Source organism: Dipteris shenzhenensis, chromosome 22, assembly GCF_047967505.1.
Source record: "Dipteris shenzhenensis isolate YYH24624 ecotype China chromosome 22, Dip_SZ_1.0, whole genome shotgun sequence".
In the NCBI taxonomy this organism is placed as follows: Eukaryota; Viridiplantae; Streptophyta; class Polypodiopsida; order Gleicheniales; family Dipteridaceae; genus Dipteris; species Dipteris shenzhenensis.
This window is the reverse complement of record NC_141617.1, coordinates 43,525,433-43,545,599: the sequence shown is the minus strand read 5'-3', so window position 1 is coordinate 43,545,599 and position 20,167 is coordinate 43,525,433. Positions and strand designations below refer to the sequence as shown.

Here is a 20,167-nt window from a genome sequence, read left to right as displayed (position 1 = left end):
CTCTGTCTTTTCCATTTTACATAATTTCAAAATACATGAAATAGCTAGCATTTAGGATACTGTAGAGTATGCAAAACATAAAATTGTTCAAGGATAATGAATATCCTTCAAATCCAATGGGGGAAGAAAATTCTCAAAGTCTAGTTTAAATAGTCCAAAAAAGCTAATTATAGCCTTTTCTTTCATAACTTGATTTCCAGAGTGCTAATGCTCTATCATACGGAAAGCTACTAACATCATAAGAATAAGAGTATAATCTCAAGCTAAGATCTAAGTTATCATCTAGCTTATTACGAAGCTTATTCTTCAAGTAACCGAGAGTACTAAAACACCTTTCATCCTCAACTGAGCCAAGAATAAAGGTTTGACATAAATTTGCAAGCTTGAAGTACTCAGAAATGTTATCTTTTAGGAATGTACTGCGAGAGAGCTCGTTCCAAAGCCGAACCATCGAACCTTGCATTTGAACGTTTTCCATTAAATTACTTTGCTGGTGCATGACTTCTCCAAAAGGGAAAGACTGTGAATAAAGCTTTCCAAAATCCAACAAACCATTGTACTTTATATTGTCCATGTCAATGTCCCGTCCAAAGTGTTTTTTGAGAACATCCAAATGATTCTTTAGATTTTGTCTAAAAGTGGAATAATTTCACACAGTCCCAATATCGAATCTATGTTGGTCAGTTTATGATACAAAATATCTGCCTTTTCAACCTCTTCTTTTGCCTCCATGTGCATTAAATAGACCAAAGTCTTGTATTCATCCCATAATCTTTTCACTGGCTGAACCAAAGATATCCATCTAGTATCCACATTCTTCAAAATCTTCCTCCCTTTTGTACCTAGTGCTTCTGCAATAACTCTAAATTCATCGTATCTTTTTGGACTCTTGCAAAAGTAAGAGTAGCTTTTTTAAACCAATGTCTCGATTCGTTGTACTGATGGAAATGTGGACACAACTTTGTAAGCTAGATTTGTGCGATGAGCCATACAATGTATCCCAACATAGTAAGGAGCATATTTTGTTTCTATTTGTACAGAGACACCATTTCGACAACCTTGCAAGACTGAAGCACCATCACATGCAAAAGAAACAAGTTTCTTGACCATCTCAGACTCTGTCACACCTCCATACTCTCTTAAAGCTTGGATCAAAACTTGCACTAAGTTATTAGCATTGGATTCTGAATTAAGTTTGTGTACATGTAATATGGTTTTCTCTTATTGTTTTCTACCACGTACAAATGCATTCCCAACCACGATGTAGTATCCATAGCTATGTTTGAAGAGTTGCAACTTTGTGATGCATTCTCAATGGCTTCTTCAATTGGTGTTGACATTGATGATACTGTTTCTGACATTTTTCCACTTTCCAATCCAGTTCAATCCACTACCTCATTATTTGTCAATGATGTGCCAGCTGATGAATTTTCAATTCCAATTGCATTCCCTTGATTATAGTTTTGTGATCCTGTCTTCCCTGCTTCCAAGACTTGAAAACTCAAATCCCTGTTAAAACTATCATCGTTAAGTAGTGATCTAGAACATTGATTTCTAGCATGATGCATTGTGCCCAAAGCATGTTCAGGATGCCCATAAATTTCTTCATGATTCATGGATGATGAACTTGAGAGTAAATTCCCTGGTGTACTTGATGTTGTAAACATGTTTATATTAGTGCCAATGATGTAGAAGGTAATAGGAAAGATGTCATTTTTGTATTTTTCTCTAGAGCTTGATCTTTCTTCTTTCTTCCTATGATAAGTACTTGTTTAAAAAATTATGTCTTTATAAGTTGAGCATAAAATAGAACATAATTTCTTTTCTCTAAACACATGCTATAGCATAATAATTCTTATCCTTATAAAATTATGTGCACTTCAACTGCGTTGCAAATCAAGTATAACACATCTTTCAAGAGAAGAAATACTTTAATTTATTTTCATACAAATCTACTATATGAATACAAAATGAATACAAGTCCACCACATGAATACAACAACAAGATATTGCTAGCTTCAAAGCAATATTCATCTCATCAAGGGGTCGCATTGCTAGACTTGCATTACATCCAAAGCAACATTCAAAGGTAGACTGAGTATATTTTCTATGTTGCTAGCTTCAAAGCAACATTCATCTCATCAAGGGGCCGCATTGCTAGACTTGCATTACATCCAAATGTTGATAGGATACTATAGGTATCCATAAGTGCTATTCTCTCTATAGAATTCTCAGTCATCATCTTTTCAAAGGCACATTTTTTAATACACTTTAATAGTGCACTATTAGGCATGTGGCGAGACTGTTCAAAATACCCAACTGCATCTTCCCAAAACTGTATAATCTCTATAATTATCCATCCTAATGCATATATGTCTGACATATGCTTAGATCCTTCCATCCCTAAACCATATGTAGGATCAAAACAAAAGAGCATTCATATGTAGGATCAGAACAACTTTATCATAGCTCAACATACATGAAATTGGTATCAACTTATTAAAAAAAGAAGGATCACATCACATCATGCATACCAAACAATAATGCATATGCATATTCACAACATAAACTTTAAAGAAATAAATAAGCATATATTTCTACAGGTTGTTAGCTAGAACTAAGGAACTTGGTCCTAGGTCATGGTGCCTCTTAGCCCCCTACCTTGTGAGCACAAGAACCAGACACCACTTCCTGAACCAAGCCCTTCTTTCATGTTTGAAATCATAATACTACACTACATAAAGCATGCCAAACCAATTTCAACTTACTCTATACAATGCACTAATAAATACATTAAAAAAGAAAGAGCACATCACAGACAATGATGCATATGCATATTCACAATAGAAACTTTTAAAAAATAAATAAGCATACATTTCTTCAGCTTGTCAACTAGATCTAAGAAACTTGGTCCTAGGTCGTGGTGCCTCTTAGCCCCCTGCCTTGTGAGTGCAGGAACCAGACACCACTTCCTAAAACAAGCCCTTATTTCATGTTTGAAATCATAATACTACACTACATAAAGCATGCCAAACCAATTTCAACTTACTCTATACAATGCACCAATAAATACATTAAAAAAGAAAGAGCACATCATAGACAATGATGCATATGCATATTCACAATAGAAACTTTTAAAAAATAAATAAGCATACATTTCTTTAGCTTGTCAACTAGATCTAAGAAACTTGGTCCTAGGTCGTGGTGCCTCTTAGCCCCCTGCCTTGTGAGCACAAGAACCAGACACCACTTCCTGAACCAAGCCCTTCTTTCATGTTTGAAATCATAATACTCCACTACATAAAGCATGCCAAACCAATTTCAACTTACTCTATACAATGCACTAATAAATACATTAAAAAAGAAAGAGCACATCACAAACAATGATGCATATGCATATTCACAACAGAAACTTTTAAAAAATAAATAAGCATACATTTCTTCAGCTTGTCAACTAGATCTAAGAAACTTGGTCCTAGGTCATGGTGCCTCTTAGCCCCCTACCTTGTGAGCGCAGGAACCAGACACCACTTCTTGAACCAAGCCTTTGTTTCATGTTTGAAATCATAATAGTACACTACATAAAGCATGCCAAACCAATTTCAACTTACTCTTTACAATGCACCAATAAATACATTAAAAGACACTTGCTACCCATGTGGCAGCAGATTTGCTGCCTACATGTCAGCCTTAATTCTTTCCCTACTGTAGTCAATCCTCTACAACTACTGGCTATGGTGTATGAAAGATCAAATAGACATAGAGAAGGGTCTATTGGGAAAGGTTCCTCTTCATCAAAGATTGCAGATTGAATTCCATTTTATGTCTTTAGAGGATGATGCACGATGCTAGCTGCATCAGAGGCTCATGAGACCATGGCTACAGACTATTGTTCTACCTTGTTGGACGCAGGCAGTTTTCTCTGCACTGAAGAGCATCCTTCATCAGACTAACCTCTCAAGCCTTCAGTGCGTATGCATTGTAGCTAATGATACATGCAGGTGTAATCTAATTAGTCTACTTGGATACCTAAAAGAAGGCAAATGTAACAATTTAGTGAGGGCAAATGTATTTGTCTTGCTGAAGGCAGCTAGTATACTGCTGCTCTCTTGCATTGCACTTCAATGTTGCCCTCTGCATAGGAGCTAACTTTTGCAATCCTGTATCATGAAAGTAGGTTGTTGGCCCATGGATTTTGGCAACCAATCGCTTGGCATGAAGCCCATGTGCACCATTATATGTGGATGTATGCTTTTATTCCTATCTACTTAAAGAGTGGCTACTTTCTGCAAGTAGTTTTTCTCCTTTCTTTTTTCTAGACTTCTGAGAATGTTGAGCAATGAAGATGCTTCCTTCTACTCCAGATTTTAAGAATCACATCTGGTAAGCTTCCTGCTTGATCGTTAAGCTTTGCCATGGCTCACACACCTATTTCTTAAGGAAGGATAATGCCCATTCTTTCCAGGGAATGACATGAATGTTATTGTGTATTACCCCCTTCATATGTCTGACAATGTTCCGTAGTATGTACGAAAGAGTTTGTATTTCTTTTATGCATAATGAAGTTGAATGCGTACTCTCATAAGGGCACAGTTATTAGTAGCAATTTTGTAAAGTATTTCAACTAGTAATTGTGGAATCTTCGTATCTCAAAGTGAGATAATTGCTAACATATAAGTGTTATTGATATTGGGTATTGTGGGTATAGATTTTTAATACCTATAAAGTCGTTTACCAACATTACTAATTTTCTTTTGAGTTCTGCAATAGTGGCTATCTATACAGAATTTCTATTGCCTACGACATAGACACAATGCTGTAGCAGAACACAAAAATCACACTAAAGTGGTTTGTGCAATCTCAGGGAAAGGCATGCGCAGGTAACAAAGGGCATTAAGGGTAGAGAGTAACGGACCTCAAGCGATGAGATGCGGCGATTGAGATGTGGAGGGGGAGCTTTTCTGCATAGATTCAGCACTAAATAGCAAGTTGCCACAGATATTCTTGCAAGCATTTCCTTGCATTAGCCATGGTCTGATATTATATATATAATTCCAGAGCTTTGCAACTACTTGTTTTTCAGAATTGTCAAGTATAAATGGTTACGTAGTTCGAATTTATGAGCTTCTGTAATACAATTGAACGGACCCGAATCAGTTTCACTGGCAATGGATTCCGAGTGCCATTACTACTATGTCCATGAAGATCCATATACTTCTTCAAATCTATGTCCATGTATTCAAATACCAGGTTCAGAAGTAGCTCGCCCTTCTTTTGAACATGCTCTATGCATAGCAGCCTACAAACAATGGAAGGAAGCAGTAAAGTAGTGCTCTTTCCCATCTGGCCAATCTAAATGAAGAGGTTCACTCGAGCTCAACAAGAATGAGATTTTTCTCTCTATTGATCCATTTCCTATTCTTCTCCTAACGTCGAGAAACCTAGATTCGTAGAAAATTCACTCTTTTGTGCTCCAAGTGACAACGATTACATCCAACCCATTGGGTTGCTTGTGAAAATGGAAGTAACAGGACACCACATTTAGCGAGGAATTAGTGGGCCAAAAGAGACAAAAGAGAAGTTAAAAGTAAAAGAGGAGTTGTTATGACAAAAAGCTCCAACGGAAAGCGGTAGCTACTATATCAACACACCGAAAAGGGACAGCAGCACCAAGCTACTAATGGATAGCCTAGCTGCCTGCAATGAGAGCCATAGTGCTGGTAGTTAGTTGCAAGAGAGGGAAGAACGAGACCTTGCGAGTTGAGTAACGACCTTGAATGTGGAGTAAGTAGTAGAATTGCAGAGGAGATAAGGTTGCAGCATAGAGAATAAAGCCCACAGGAAGTTGGCGTGCTGATAGCCGTGCTGCAAGTGGACACAAATAGAGGCTTGAATGAAGGGATGGGTTGTTTGTAGAAGGAGAGAACCTGTTTGAAGGAGGCATGGCAGGGAAGGCACTTGACATGGTAAGGAGGAGGAGGAGAGCAAGTCGGTTGATGAAGTTGGGATGTAGTGAAGCATAACCAAAGGAGTCGGGAGCTTAATAGAGATGCAGGAATTTTAAAAAAGGAGGCAAAGAGTAGGATGGCGTGCACCAAAAAAAAGGGGTTACAGAGGTGAGGTGCAAGTGTGAGGATGTAAGGATAAGAGCTAGAAGGTGGCAGTGCATAACGATGCATAATGGCTCCAAGATGGCGGTGTATAACGGTTAGGGGGTTAGGTGTTGTGTGTAACTGAAGGTGCATGTGGAGATATATAGCACCTTTCATTTGCACTGAGTCCAAATGAGTAAGAAGGTTAGGATATAAAAAACAACAATAAATTAGAAAGTTACATGGTAAACAACCATAGGAAATTAAGAAGGAAGCAATTAAAGGAAAATAATCACTATATAAGTATATATAGGGAAAGTATCTAAAGACTCAAATGCAAGTTTAAAATCACATATACCATAAGAGCTCATTAATCATGTATTTTAGATTATGGATTATATTATATATATATATATATATATATACATATATATTTATATGAAATATATATTCATGAAGAGAGAGAGGAGAGAGCGAGAGAGAAAGGGAGAGAGGGGGGGAAGCGAGAGAGATAGTTAAAGCACGAAACACATACTGTCACAATTCTTAGGAACTCATCATGCGACGAGCAGAAGAAACTACAATGGCTCTCAAGGCAAAATTGACCAGCAACAGGTCCTTGGTATACATGTGCATAATTCAAAAACTCATTTTATTCAAAAGATACAAGAATCCTCCAAAGCATGAGGAAGGAAGCACAAGAGGAGGGGATGCATGTGGGGGCAATGAGAGGGGGGGGGGGGAATGTGTGTGAATATGTGTGAGATTAGAGCCAGATTCGATGTGTTAGGGAATTAGGATTTTATAATATATAATAGTTAATTAGGTAGAAAAGAACATAAGAATTAGGAGTAAATAAATAAATAAATATATATAGAGTGAGTAGAATAGGACATAACCGGAGTAACAAAATAGAAACAAAAAAAGGGGGGGTGGAGAAAAAGAAAAAGGGAATGGAATAATAGTTTTTTTAAAAGAATATTTAAAAGGAAAAAGTAAAAAAATTAAAGAGAATTTAAAAGCTATTAAAGGATAATAAAAATAAGAGAGAGAGAGAGAGAGAGAGAGAGTGAGTGAGGGGGGGGGGAATGTGTGTGTGTGAATAGGAAGTGTGTGTGTGTGAAAATAATAAAAAAGAATGGGAAGTGTGTGTGTGTGTGTGTAAAACTAGAAAGAGAGTATGTCCCCCTATACATTAATACATATATTTAAGTATTTACATGTGGCATTTTAGTTTAGTTCATTTCTTCTTATTTCTTGTCATAAATCTGTAGAATCTTCCATTATAGTGATTGTGAGACTGGAAAGATGGCTTAAGTGTACTAAATGTATGAGAATGCTTGAGGGGTAGATTTATATATAAGGCCTCTGTTGATTGGTAAATTCTTTGCATTGTGATAAATTTCTAAATATATAAATGTATAGAAGTAGATGATAAAATTAAAGTTAGATTTTCACACACACACACACACACAACTAAATACATGACTTACTGCATATTAACTACTCTAGTTCTATTCATTAATTTAGTTGAATTTTTACCTACTTTTTGTAATCATAAAAAATGCGACTAAAAATATACTTAAAATATATAACAAGACATCTTCTACCAGGCCATTATAGAAAATTTCATTCTTTAATTTTGTGTCATTTTAATCATTTGATTCTTCTTGCTAAGAATCTACTTGTTGCTTATGTTTACCTATGTATGTAGTGCTTCCATGTCCTTGTTGAAGATAGAAGCATGAAGAGATATATCCCTATTATATGACTTGATGATGGGTAGACATAGTGTTGGTGATGGGCCTACCATAGGCTTAAGTTAGCCAAATGTACGTTGGATATAAGGCTACGCATTGGTCTAGTTAAAGTATTGATTTGAGTACTAAATTCAATTTGTACTATCTCGGATATATTGGCGACAATAGTACATTGCATTTACATTTAATGCAATATCAAATGGCTTCATGTTCAAATAGATAAAACCTCCACATTATTATCATTCTAGCAAACATTAAATGTTAACACTAGATTATACTTGATTGCACAAGTCTTCTTTTGGTGCTTAATTCTATAGATCTAGCCAAATTTTTAAATTGTATATATAATATGTTGGCGAAAGTTTCCAAATATATTTATCTATTATATAAAACTTTGGCGAATTTTCATGGACTTTATTTATAATTTTATAATCTTAAAGGCTAAACCTAGCTCTTTTTTTAATTTTAGTTTCAAATTGTGGCGAATATACTAAGCTCTTATTTTTATAAAAGCATATAAACTTTCACAAGCCATATAAAACTTTCGCTTATTAACAAAACTAACGCGAAAAAATCATCCCTGTCCTGGCCCCTTGCATGGGTACCACATGGAGCTACGTGGCAGGGGTGCCAAACCAAACCTACCTAACCAGTCTAAGTTCCTCAACCCCTCATATGCCTTGCTCTTGGGCTACCCACTTGCTCCCTAATTGTACTTGGTATTGACTCTTGTGGCTATTTCCACTTGTCTTTATGAGGATAAGGGACACACTTATTTAATCCCTCTACGCTATTGTTCCAATAGTATTCATGAAATTTGGAGCCTTGCTATAAAATGCATGCCTCTAATAAACCACAACATAGAGAAATCATGACCTCTTATTTTTTATATTGATTGTTTGATCATCAACTCATTGCCGATTTGAGTCATTTAAGTGTTCTACATTAGTTGCAACATTGTCAAGTGCTTGTGAGAGCATTAAATTTTAATATATGGATGTGTTACATTAGATTCAATTTATGAATGTGCGATGACTATATGAGATATACTAATTGCATGACATGCAAATGAACACTATATTCAAGTATCTACTTCGAAAGGGGGGCTAGCTTTTGTCAAAATCCAAGGTGGGTAGCATTTGTCAAATTCAAAGGTGGGCTAGCATTTGTCAATCCAAATAATGATTTAAGCTTGCTAAGAGTGCATGATCATGCATGTCTTCTTCCCAAGCTTGCCCCAAATATCATTGGTCTCCATAAAACTAAATGCTTTTGTGTAGCCATCTTTCATATTAAGATGGGTGGTTTGATATTGATAAAATGTATATTGCAAGCTCTTTTAGATTGTAGAGATGGTGGATATAAAGGATAGTCCCATGATGTCATCAAATATACCCTATTGATTACAAGATATTCACCATTTAAAAACACTCCCCTTCAAATGCAAGAGATTGTCAAAGATAAATCAATAATCAAGTCTTCCTCAAAGATTGCCAAATCAGATGTACCCTTGCATTCATGGTAGCAAAGTAAGGTCCACCAAGTATGTAAGAGGTGGCCAATAGCCTCAAACCTAAACACCTATTCTCGCTTCTAAATATCAATCTATCCCATAATTAATCCCTCATTAGGCCCTTGAAGTAAAATCAAGAGAGGATTGAGATACTTTGAATAAGATATTAAGGTTTCAATGTGGTGTATGATTACACTTGCATGAGATTGACTTGATACCTTACGGAAAATGTTTTTTTATTTCAAAAAAGACTTGAAAAAAATGTTTTACTTCTAGGAAAACATTGGATTAGTGTTTCCAGTCATTAAAATTTTCAATTTAAGTATTCCTAGACATAGATGAAGGTACATCACTCCTTGTTTGACAACTAAGGATTATTCCATACCATCACCTTTTACAAGAGACCAATGTAGAGTAAACAAAAGTCTTGGGAATCCATCCAAAATGATGTCAATTATATCTATTTCTTTACTTTACAATTCCATCTTGCATATAATGTGAATTGATTGAGACATAATGATAAGAATTTTATCAAATGGACTACTGATGTCACCCATGATCAACTTTCACATTGATACCTCTTGCTCCATGTTTACTTAATGAACTAACAAAGACACACAAGAAGGGATGAAATGGAGTTTACAATGCAAATTGAAATTGTTTGTAAGCACCATGTCCCGAAAGTCAAGAATTCACTAAAAGTAACAGCTTAAAATTTGGAAAAGAAGGAAGTTCCTTTATTACAAAATGAATCCTTTACAAAAGGAAACACTTCCTATAGGAAGAGAGAAGTACCACCCCTCTACCCCCATGCTCTACCTCCAATATCTCATTTCAATTTCAATTGGAGGTAGAAAATGAATCTCAATCTCAATCCTGATCTTGATCTCAAAAATTGCACTTGGAACCTTGATCTCGATCTCGATCTGGTTCTTTAATCTAAATCTTTTTCAATTCGCCTCATAATCCATACATCTAAGTCTTCTTTTAAAATTTATATAGATGAAAAAGTGTTCTTCTTTGAAAATCAGTCTTTTTTAGAAGTGTGAATTTGCATTTCCCAATCTAGTCCTTTATAAAAATAGTCCCATAGTCTTCATTTAGCAAGTTTTTTTTTTGGGGGTTATGTAGACACTGGAAATTAGCCACCTTTGGGAACTTAAATCTCCCAAATGGTGTGGAATGTGGAAATATCAAATAAAACAACTTTTTTAAAACAAAACATCTTTTAACCATCTCTTGATTGTCTATAACTTTCATCTAGAATCTATAAAAAAAGTAATAAAGCATCTTTTAGTCGTCTCTCGATTGTTTATAGTTTTCATCTTTGTCTCAATTTGGCAAAATCTATCGTTCTGGGCCTCAAACCTGCATTTTCGAATTCAACATGGAAATCCAAGCAAAAAAACTAGTCTAAAGTGCTTTTCCTTTATACTCTTACCATTATTTCACCATCTACCTAAACAATTGAACCATGTGGGTTAAAACTATAGCCTACTAAAAAGTCTACAACTTTTTAAGTGAGACCTTTTCCAAAATGAATTGTCTTCCCATACATATTTTCCTTTCAAAAATGGCTAATATATATTTCTTGATGACAAAATACCCAAATAAATAGAACAACAAACATGTATGTATGTGGGTGGGTGTATGCGGGTGTGTGTATATGGGTACATGAGTAATATGCTTATGATCTCTTTCACATATAGCTTTTGCTTGATAGGTTATGCATTTGCACTTATGTATGTGAGTGGGTGGGTATTTGCACTTATGTATGTCTCTTTCACATGTAGCTTCTACTTGGGTATTTGCACATATCTGATGAGGGGTCATAAGGGTTACTCATTGGTACTCGAAAAAAACAAGGAAGAAAGAGAAGTGTGTGCATTTTTGTGTTTCCCTTTCTACATGGGGACCGAGAAAGGTGGAGCATGCATCACATGTTAAGAGTAATGCTTTCGAGCCGTAGCCGCTGACACAATGAAAACGACCCTACCGAAATGGCGAGGAGTAGTACTCCCTTCTTCTTCTTTACGCAGGCAGCATAGTGGAACCAAACCCCCTTTCTGCCCTCTTGTTGAGCCACGTGGCACACTATAAAAAGCAATCCCAAACCCACATGAGCGAATCCTATATTTGATGTTGCTAGACACTGCCTCCCCGGATCTAGTTTCTCTCCCTCTTGTCTAGTTAGGCAGTGGTGGCTTGGAACGAGATTCTACGCACCCAGCTTGAAACCGTTGACTTCTGTCTGTCCGGTTCTAGTTCTTCTATTGATGAAAACCTGAAACCGTTCACAGCTGTTTGTTCGGTGCTAGTTCTTGTATTGATGAAAGTAAGGAAGCAAGCTTTTGTAAAATGTGGAAGGGTGTACGAGGTGATTTCCAAGTGTGAAAAGGGAGAGGAAGGTACAACCAAAAAGAAGAACCAAAAGAAGAGGGATATTTAGGACTTTCAGCTGAAAAAGCAAAAGGCTAACGGCTTCAAGTTGACTCCCTCCCTTCTCTTTATTCACGATTGATTCATCGCCCGCAGGTGCGCTTCTCCATCGCCATGCTTTCCATCTCTGCTTTTTCCCTTTTATCTGCCTGCTTTTGCCTTTCTTTCATCACTTCTGTTATCATCTGCTCCTTCTTTTGGTCCGATCTTGTTACATTGGCCTGCTTCTGGGCCTTTTCTGTTTCAAAATCCGGATTTCCAACCATTTCTTTCCATTTTCATCCTTATCATGTGATCTCTTCTCTCACGATACACGTGTGAAGCTTTTGCTTAGGATCTTCGCAAGATCCAGAGCTTACGTTTTAAGGACGGTAAAAAGACCGTTTCCGCACCCAAGAGATGTATTTCCGCAAAGAGAGGCATCCAGCAAAAGTGAGCAACCCTCTATTGTTGGAATGCGTAATATAAGCCTTGAACGTTGAATCGTCACTTCCTTGCGAAGCCTTTGATGTACTTCTCTCGTTGTCTAGCTTGTAGCCCGATGCGACAGAACCAGGAGGACCCCCGTGTTAAGTGGAATACATTCAAAATACCTTCGAAGCGAGGGTAACTGTCTCACGTTTTTTGAGTGCCAACAAAACAGTATATATGAAGGGACTCGATCATTTGATAAATCGACCATCAGAACTTTTAGAGCTTTCCCATAGGCTCGATACAGGAGGTGTCGACAAAAGTAGATGCTCTCTGAAATTCAGAAATTGTTTGGTGAACTGAACGCGTCTTCAAGTGTTCCATCAATCTGTTTGAAATCACAGATATAGAGCAGTGAAATGACATTAGGCTGTCCGGTTAAAATCGGGAAACAGCTCTCCTTATTTATTGTTTGGGTGTCCACTTCCAGAATCCGTTGCAGAACCTTTGTCTGAGCCTGCATTTTCAAACAGAGCTCGATGAATATTTGGGCAAGCTGATGGAAGATCCTTCTTTTCCTAAGATAACTCTACGTAATTTTAGTGAAGAAGATGTCGATAGCTTTATGGAGTGGGCTGGAGACGATCATGTGACAAGTTTCACCACCTGGAATACATTTTCCTCCAAAGAGAATGCAAGAGAGTTCTTAAAGGACATGGCAAATCATCATCCATGGTTCAAAGCAATCTGTCTAAATGGAAAGCCTATTGGTTCAATAACTATTGTAAAAGGTACAGGTGTCAATAGCTGCCGTGCTGAATTGGGTTTTGTAAATGCAAGAAAATATTGGGGAAAGGGCTTTACTACAGAAGCAGTGAAGCTGGCTTTGTCTACAGCATTTGAAGATTTGCAAGTTCAACGAATAGAAGCCCTGGTCTACCCCGAGAACATGGCATCCCAAAAGGTTCTTGAGCATGCTGGTTTCGTGTGGGAGGGCATTCTGCAAAAGTACATAATGGCAAAAGGAAGACCTAGAGACTGCATTATGTTTAGCTTCTTAGCACCAGATTGATTAGATCACTATATGACGCTGAAAGTTGTGAGATACTGTGATATATATGCAAAAGATACCTACAGGCTACCTCAGTGTACATCTTGGGAGAAATATAGACGTTCTAACATTGCTATTTACAATAAGCATTTTGCAACACAGAAACAGCATTTTCCTGTCCTAGTATGTAACGCTTTTTTTTGGCAGTGCTTGGAGGGACAGTGTCACATGAAAGGCCCCAAGTTGGAAAAATGTCATTGGGCTTGTACAACGTGAAGGAATGACTACTATATGCCTGAAATGTTATTGTTGTTCTTCATTATTTAAAAACTAGCCAGAGTTCAGGAGCCACCACAAGAAGGAAGTACCTTGTTTCTCCACCTTATTTTGTGCTGAGAAAGCACTAACAGGAGGTACTTCGTTTCTCCACCATTTTTTTGTATTGAGAACGCTTAAAGCTGGGAACTCTCTTGCTCTTCTTGGCAGATTCCTGTTCCTTGAAACCAGGTACGTGCAAACATTGGTTCTTCTTCAAGACAGTTTTAGTGTTTCGTATCCCAATGTCAGAGTTCCTTACAAAAGGTTTGAATGAACTGCTATTTAATTTGTGCGACTTTTTATATCTAAATGTAAATTGCAACGCCCATCTTAATCCTGTGGCATATTGGAGTTAATGTACCCATCTTTGTTGTTCCAATTGCAGAAATCCATTTGCCAAAGACATGCAAGAGACAGTGCCCATTACAGAATGTGGAAAGATCTGTCGATCTATTGGAGTATTGAGCCACCAACCTGACAGAGTTGCTTAAGCACAAATGCAGAAATTTTATTGAAGGTCTGTATGGCATTTGACCACGTGCAAATAAGCAAGGATATGTTTGGTCAGTATAATGTACTGCCATACTGCAAGAGTCCGTTAATTGGTATTCTTTGAAATTTACTACTTTTATATGCTCTGCCACATCAAGACAGTCATTTCAGGGAACTTTAGCATTAATTCTGTTGCTCATATACATTCTATACGACTATAGCCAGCATGTACATGTAGCCAGCATGTACATGTAGCGGCCCACAAAAATATTTATGAAACGATCAGTCACAATTCGAAATAGAGTGTAATTTCAACTTTTAAGAAAAGACTGACTCATTGGAATCAATTTACATAGAAGCTGTGGAATTATTGAAGGCAGTTGTGGCAAAATCGCTATCTAGTTGAATTAAATAAGAAATACCGTCTAATCATTAGAATAAATTTAGTGTGAGAGTACAAATTGCGAAGCGCAGTCAGTGGCAGATCAAAAGCAATCTATGGTATCGCCACATCCCTTTTTATATGGATATGCATGGACTCTGACCCTTGAACCGTGATCTCTTTCTTATAGGCAGCATGGATATTTAGAGGACAAAAAAAGTAAATACCCCCCTTTGTAAAGAGCCTTAAGAAGCATAGGATGTCGAGGCTACCTTTGTTGATCTGTGTTATAATAGTTCAAGTGAGGAACCCTTTTTTTTGACATTTAATAACCTGCAAGTTTACCCTCTTATTTCTACTTTTTGTGCTAATTTGAGTTCAGTAGATCTCATTGTGCAAAGTCTTTGGGAAGAAAAAATAATTGTTTTATATTATATGAGCGTTATGTACAGAGTGATTGTTATCACAATGAATACAAAGTATTACCCAAAAAACAACATCTAGCTTTATGTCTGCCCTAGCTTAAGCCCCGTCAGAGATGCATTAAGTCTTTCTTCTTTGCATTTAAGATCAAGCTCTCAGTCCGAATCTTTCAAAGCTTATTGGTAGCAGAGGTCTCTGTCATCCATAATCAAGTCTTGTAATGCCTTGTGGACTGCCTGAATTTCCTCAGCATTTCTTCAAAGTGGATCTGGTTCATCCCTTCGGCATTGGGAATCTCAGAAGCTTTTGACTTGCCCTTGCTCTGCTGTTGCCTTCGTATTAGAGCTAACCTCTGAGGTTGACTCGAAAAATATTTATTAGATTTGATAGTAACTGTTGCATCTCCTTGTCCCGAGGATTTGCCTCTCAGCCAATTCATAAAAAACAGAGAGGGGCTACATATCGAGGCCTTGAAGTGTGGCATTAGAGCGTCCTGTCGAATTTTCCTTTGCTATTGACTATTGCTCTGTCGGAGTCTATCCTACCCCCTTATCATGCGTTTCAATTCAACTAATGAATTACGACGAGGTCTCAGGGATATGAACGTTGTTGAGTGTTCAGATCAGGCGTAAGATCTTGGCTCCCATTTGGGTCCCCAATCTGGCACACCTTACCTCTTCTCAGGTTGTCTACACACTCAGAAGCACCCGTCACTGGGTGACCCATTGCACAAAATAGGTCACCAACACACTCACAGGTACCCATCACTGGGCGACCCAGATGTTGATAAATTGGTATTAGAAATAGGGCGATTAATGGACGTAGGTTATCGATGGTGGACTCGAGCCCCCTTGTGAAGAATTGGAAGCTTCCAACCGGCTCTGTGTTTTCTATCTATATCAACAGCCGGCCTTCAATCCTGCATTAAGTCCTGCCTTCAGCGCTTCTCTCCTACATCTACGAGAGTGTACGGGAATTATCTTCGAACAAGGCCCTGCCTTGGACATATGGAGAAATGGGTGTCGTGGGGGAGGTACATTTTACATTTGCAATTGCTACTTAAGTCATTCTATGTGAAATTGCGCATTATAAATCGTTTGGGTATGCTCAGGTTTTGGCATGGAAGTGTAGATGAGAGCTTGGCCCGACCTGTATATGAACATTGTTTCGTGTCGTGTATTGGTTATTGTGGATGATACCCATATGTGGTCAATAGTAGATCCATGGATTGCTCTTGGGACTCTGATAAGTTGTTTCATTTTTTTGTGTCTCATAAATTGCGCAAGGTTTGAAGCACTAGTTGAGTTAGAGTGGTGGTCAATGTTGAAGTCACATATTGTGTATGTTTCAATTTCATTTGGTACTATGTTGTATAGTTCTTCCAGGTTTGAATGAGGATTTGAGTTTTTGTTTGAGGGGACTTATACACATTTATTATTGCTATTTGGTGGTGGTTGTTTGTGCTGAGTATTTTGAGGAGGCATTCACAACCTTGCTTATACATGCTTGTTGTGTGTAGGATGACAAAATATGAAGAGGGGAGAGGAGAAGAGTGGAGATGAGGAGAGAGGGCACAGCTAGAGAGCACACCACAAATGACTAACTGTACACTAGAATTAGTTGAAAAAATAGAATATATACAAACCCTTTTAGGGTTAGGGTTAGGGGATCTAACCCTTTCCTTTATAGCACTCTATAAGGTTAGTGCTATGCACATATGATCACGTGATGGTGCTATGCACACATGATCACATGATGTTGAGTGTGAACTCTCAACACCTTCCCTCAAGATCAACATCATGAAGTAGGCCTTCCCTCAAGATGATGATTCTGGGGAATCGAAGAAGGACTGAGCATTACATTCCATCACACCCCTTTAATGGGAATGTCCTTCCTCTGCATCAAACCAAGAGCTAGTCGGTGTTTCTCGAATAGCTCTTTACCGAGTGGTTTGGTAAAGATGTCTGCAACATTTTCTTTGCTATCACAATGCTGCAGTGTGATGTCACCAAGTAACACTCTTTCTCTAATGAAGTGCTCTCTGACATCAATGTGCTTTGTCCTGGAGTGATATACTGGATTTTTGGCCAATGCTTGAGCCGATTGATTATCACAGTATATTGTTGTTGGCTTTGACGCATCAAAGTAATCGGTTTCTGACAATAGTCTTTTGAGCCATATAGCTTCACATGCACCTGTAGTGAGTGCTCTATATTCCGCTTCAGTCGAAGACAAAGAAACAGTTGGCTGTTTGTTTGACAACCATGATGTAGCACCTTGACCAAGGAAAAATGCATATCCCTGTGTCGATCTCCTGGTCTCATGATCTCCAGCATAGTCACTGTCACAGTATCCATGCAACCGTGGATGACTTCCTCTGTATGCTATCCCAAATTGTCTTGTACCTCTGATGTATCTCAAGACTCTTTTGGCTGCATTCCAGTGAGACTGTTTTGGATTTGCCATAAACTGTGCTAGTGAGCTTACTGCATAACAAATATCTGGCCGTGTGATTGTCAGATATATAAGAGATCCAATGAGTTGCCTGTAGTATCTGTCATTGACTGTAGGCTTTTCTGAATCTTTAGTAAGTTTCAAACTCTGTTCCATGGGAGTGGCTGCAATCTTGCAATCTGCCATATGAAACTTCTTCAGGAGACTGTCAACATACTTGAGCTGACTCATGAATGTGCTATCTGAATCTCTCCAGAACTCAATTTCAAGACAATAGTGCATAAGTCCAAGATCTTTCATGTCGAACTCTGCAGATAAGTCTTGTTTTAATTGTCTGATGAAGCTATCCTTGCTTCCTGTCACAATGAGATCATCTACGTACAAAAGTGCAATAGTAATATCTTCCCCTTGAACTTTGTAGTAGAGAGTATGATCTGCATTGGATTTCATGTATCCCAGATAAGCAAAATACTTGTCAATTCTGCTGCTGTACCAACTTCTAGGGGCTTGCTTTAAGCCATAGAGACTTTTCTTGAGATGGCAAACCTTGTTCTCTTGTCCTGGTTCAACATAACCGGCTGGTTGTTGCATGTAGACATCCTCGTCTAGATAACCATTGAGAAATGCATTCTTGACATCGAGCTGATACACATTCCATTTGCTGAGTGTCGCTAGTGATATCAAGAACTGTATGGAATCCATCTTTGCTACTGGAGCATAAGTCTCATCATAATCTTGACCATATTGTTGTGCAAATCCTTTTGCAACTAATCTGGCTTTGTATCTCTGAATACTGCCATCTGGATTGTACTTCACTTTGTATACCCATTTGTTGGCTATGGCCTTCTTTCCTGGTGGAAGGTCGCATAATTCCCAAGTGTTATTTTTATACAAAGCATCCATTTCTTCATTCATTGCAGTTTGCCATTCTGGCTTATCTACTGCGTCTTCGAAGTACACTGGCTCTTCTGTAGCCATGATGGTAGTCATAAGAGCATAGTTGGTGGTTTCCACCTGAATTGCTTTGCCTTTCTGAGCATATGTCAATCTGGCTGGTGGTCTGCTTTCCCTAGTAGACCGTCTGAGCTGCTGTGGCACTGCTTGGGGTGTTGCTGGCAATTCTTGCTCTTCTTCATCAACCTGTTCTGTAGATGACTGTGAAGTTGATGCTTCTATCTCCTGTGTAGGTGAGGTTTTCCATTCTGATTCCTCATCGAAGATTACATCTCTGGAGATAATGACTTTGCGGTTGATGGGATCATACAATTTGTATGCTTTACTTTCTTCACTGTAGCCAACCATGATGCATTTGCGTGACTTCGCATCCAATTTCCTGCGATGATCATCATGTATGTGGGCATATGCTATGCAACCAAATATGCGGAGATGCCCAATGCGTGGCTTGTGTCCAGTGAATGCTTCATAAGGAGTCATACCTTGTATCGGTTCGGTAGGAAGCCGATTAAGCAAGTAGTTAGCTGTAGCTATTGCTTCTGCCCAATACTGATTCGGAAGATGCTTTTCACTAAGCATTGCTCTAGCACTGTCTGCTAAAGTCCCATTCTTCCTTTCAGCTATTGCATTTTGCTGAGGAGTATCTGCACATGTGAATTGTCTTCGAATGCCGTGAGTTTTGCAAAAGTTCATGAAGGCTGAAGACATGTATTCACCTCCTCTGTCTGATCTCATGACCTTGATCTTTCTGCCTGTCTGGTTTTCTACCATGGCTTTGAATTCTTGAAATCTGGCAAACACTTCAGATTTCTCTTTCAAAAAGTAGACCCAACAATATCTGCTGTAGTCGTCGATGAAGGTCAAGTAATAAAGTGAACCATTGATGCTGCGGGTCTGGGCATAACCCCATACATCTGTATGAATTAAATCAAGAATACCTCGTGCACGAGAAGTACTTCTGACAAAGTTGGTTCGCTTTTGTTTGCCGAAGCAGCATGCTTCACAAACTTTTCCAAGAAACTGTAGCTTCGGAATCCCAATTGCCATATTTTGATTCCTTAGATCTAACAAGTACTTGAAGTTGACATGACCATATCTCTTGTGCCATTTTGCAGATAGTGGCATCTGTTGCATTTGAGCGGACATGGCATGCTTATCTGGTACTGTAGCTAGCATCCTGTATAAGCGTCCTTCCTTGACACCTTTTGCTACTAGCTGACCTCTTTTGGATTTGTCTCTGATAGTGCATTCATCACCGTCGAAGATGACTTTGTAGTTGTGTTCCGTCATTTGACCTACTGACAAAAGGTTCTTGCTGAGCTTCGGAACATAGAGCACATCTTTGACTAATCCTTTTGTACCAGTGAAATTGTTCATAGGGATAACACCTGTCCCTTGAACCGGATTCGGTGTATTGTCTGCTGTGTAGATGACATTCTTTTGACCTTCTAATGGCTTCATTTCTGTGAACCATTCCTGATGATTTGTCATATGAGATGATGCACCGCTCTCGATGTACCAAGGATCCTGTTCCACTTGGTCGACTTGATAGCTGAAATCCTCTTTGGGATTGAAATCAGTGTCTAGGTGCATTGTATCAGTCTGATGCAATTCCTCACTTGCAAGAAACATATTGCCATGTTCATTTGCAAAATGACTGTGACTAGAATGTCCACCACGATGATTTCCTCTTCCTCGGGAATTCCCTCGATTACTGCTAGATTGACCGCCTTGGTCATACTGCTTCTTGCGACAATCTCTTTCATAGTGTCCAAACTTGTGACAATAGTTGCATTGAATGTTTGACACATTGGTGGATGCATTCCCTCGTCCTTGGAATCTTCCTCTGTTGGAATGATTTCCTCTTTGCTGATTTTG

General features: G+C 38.2%; 1 protein-coding gene across 1 annotated transcript; it reads left to right on the top strand.

Annotated features, from left to right (window-relative positions):
* Positions 1-11,845: 11,845 nt before the first annotated feature.
* LOC147888142 (uncharacterized) lies at positions 11,846-13,608 on the top strand. Its single transcript, XM_087393565.1, has 2 exons — positions 11,846-11,900; positions 12,706-13,608. The coding sequence occupies exon 2, from the start codon at positions 12,775-12,777 to the stop codon at positions 13,285-13,287; it is 513 nt and encodes a 170-aa protein (XP_087249691.1). The 5' UTR covers positions 11,846-11,900; positions 12,706-12,774; the 3' UTR covers positions 13,288-13,608.
* The last annotated feature ends 6,559 nt before the right edge of the window (positions 13,609-20,167 follow it).

Coding starts and splice junctions, on each gene's coding strand:
- LOC147888142 (XM_087393565.1), top strand. CDS start 12,775: ATGGAAGATCCTTCTTTTCCTAAGATAACTCTACGTAATTTTAGTGAA.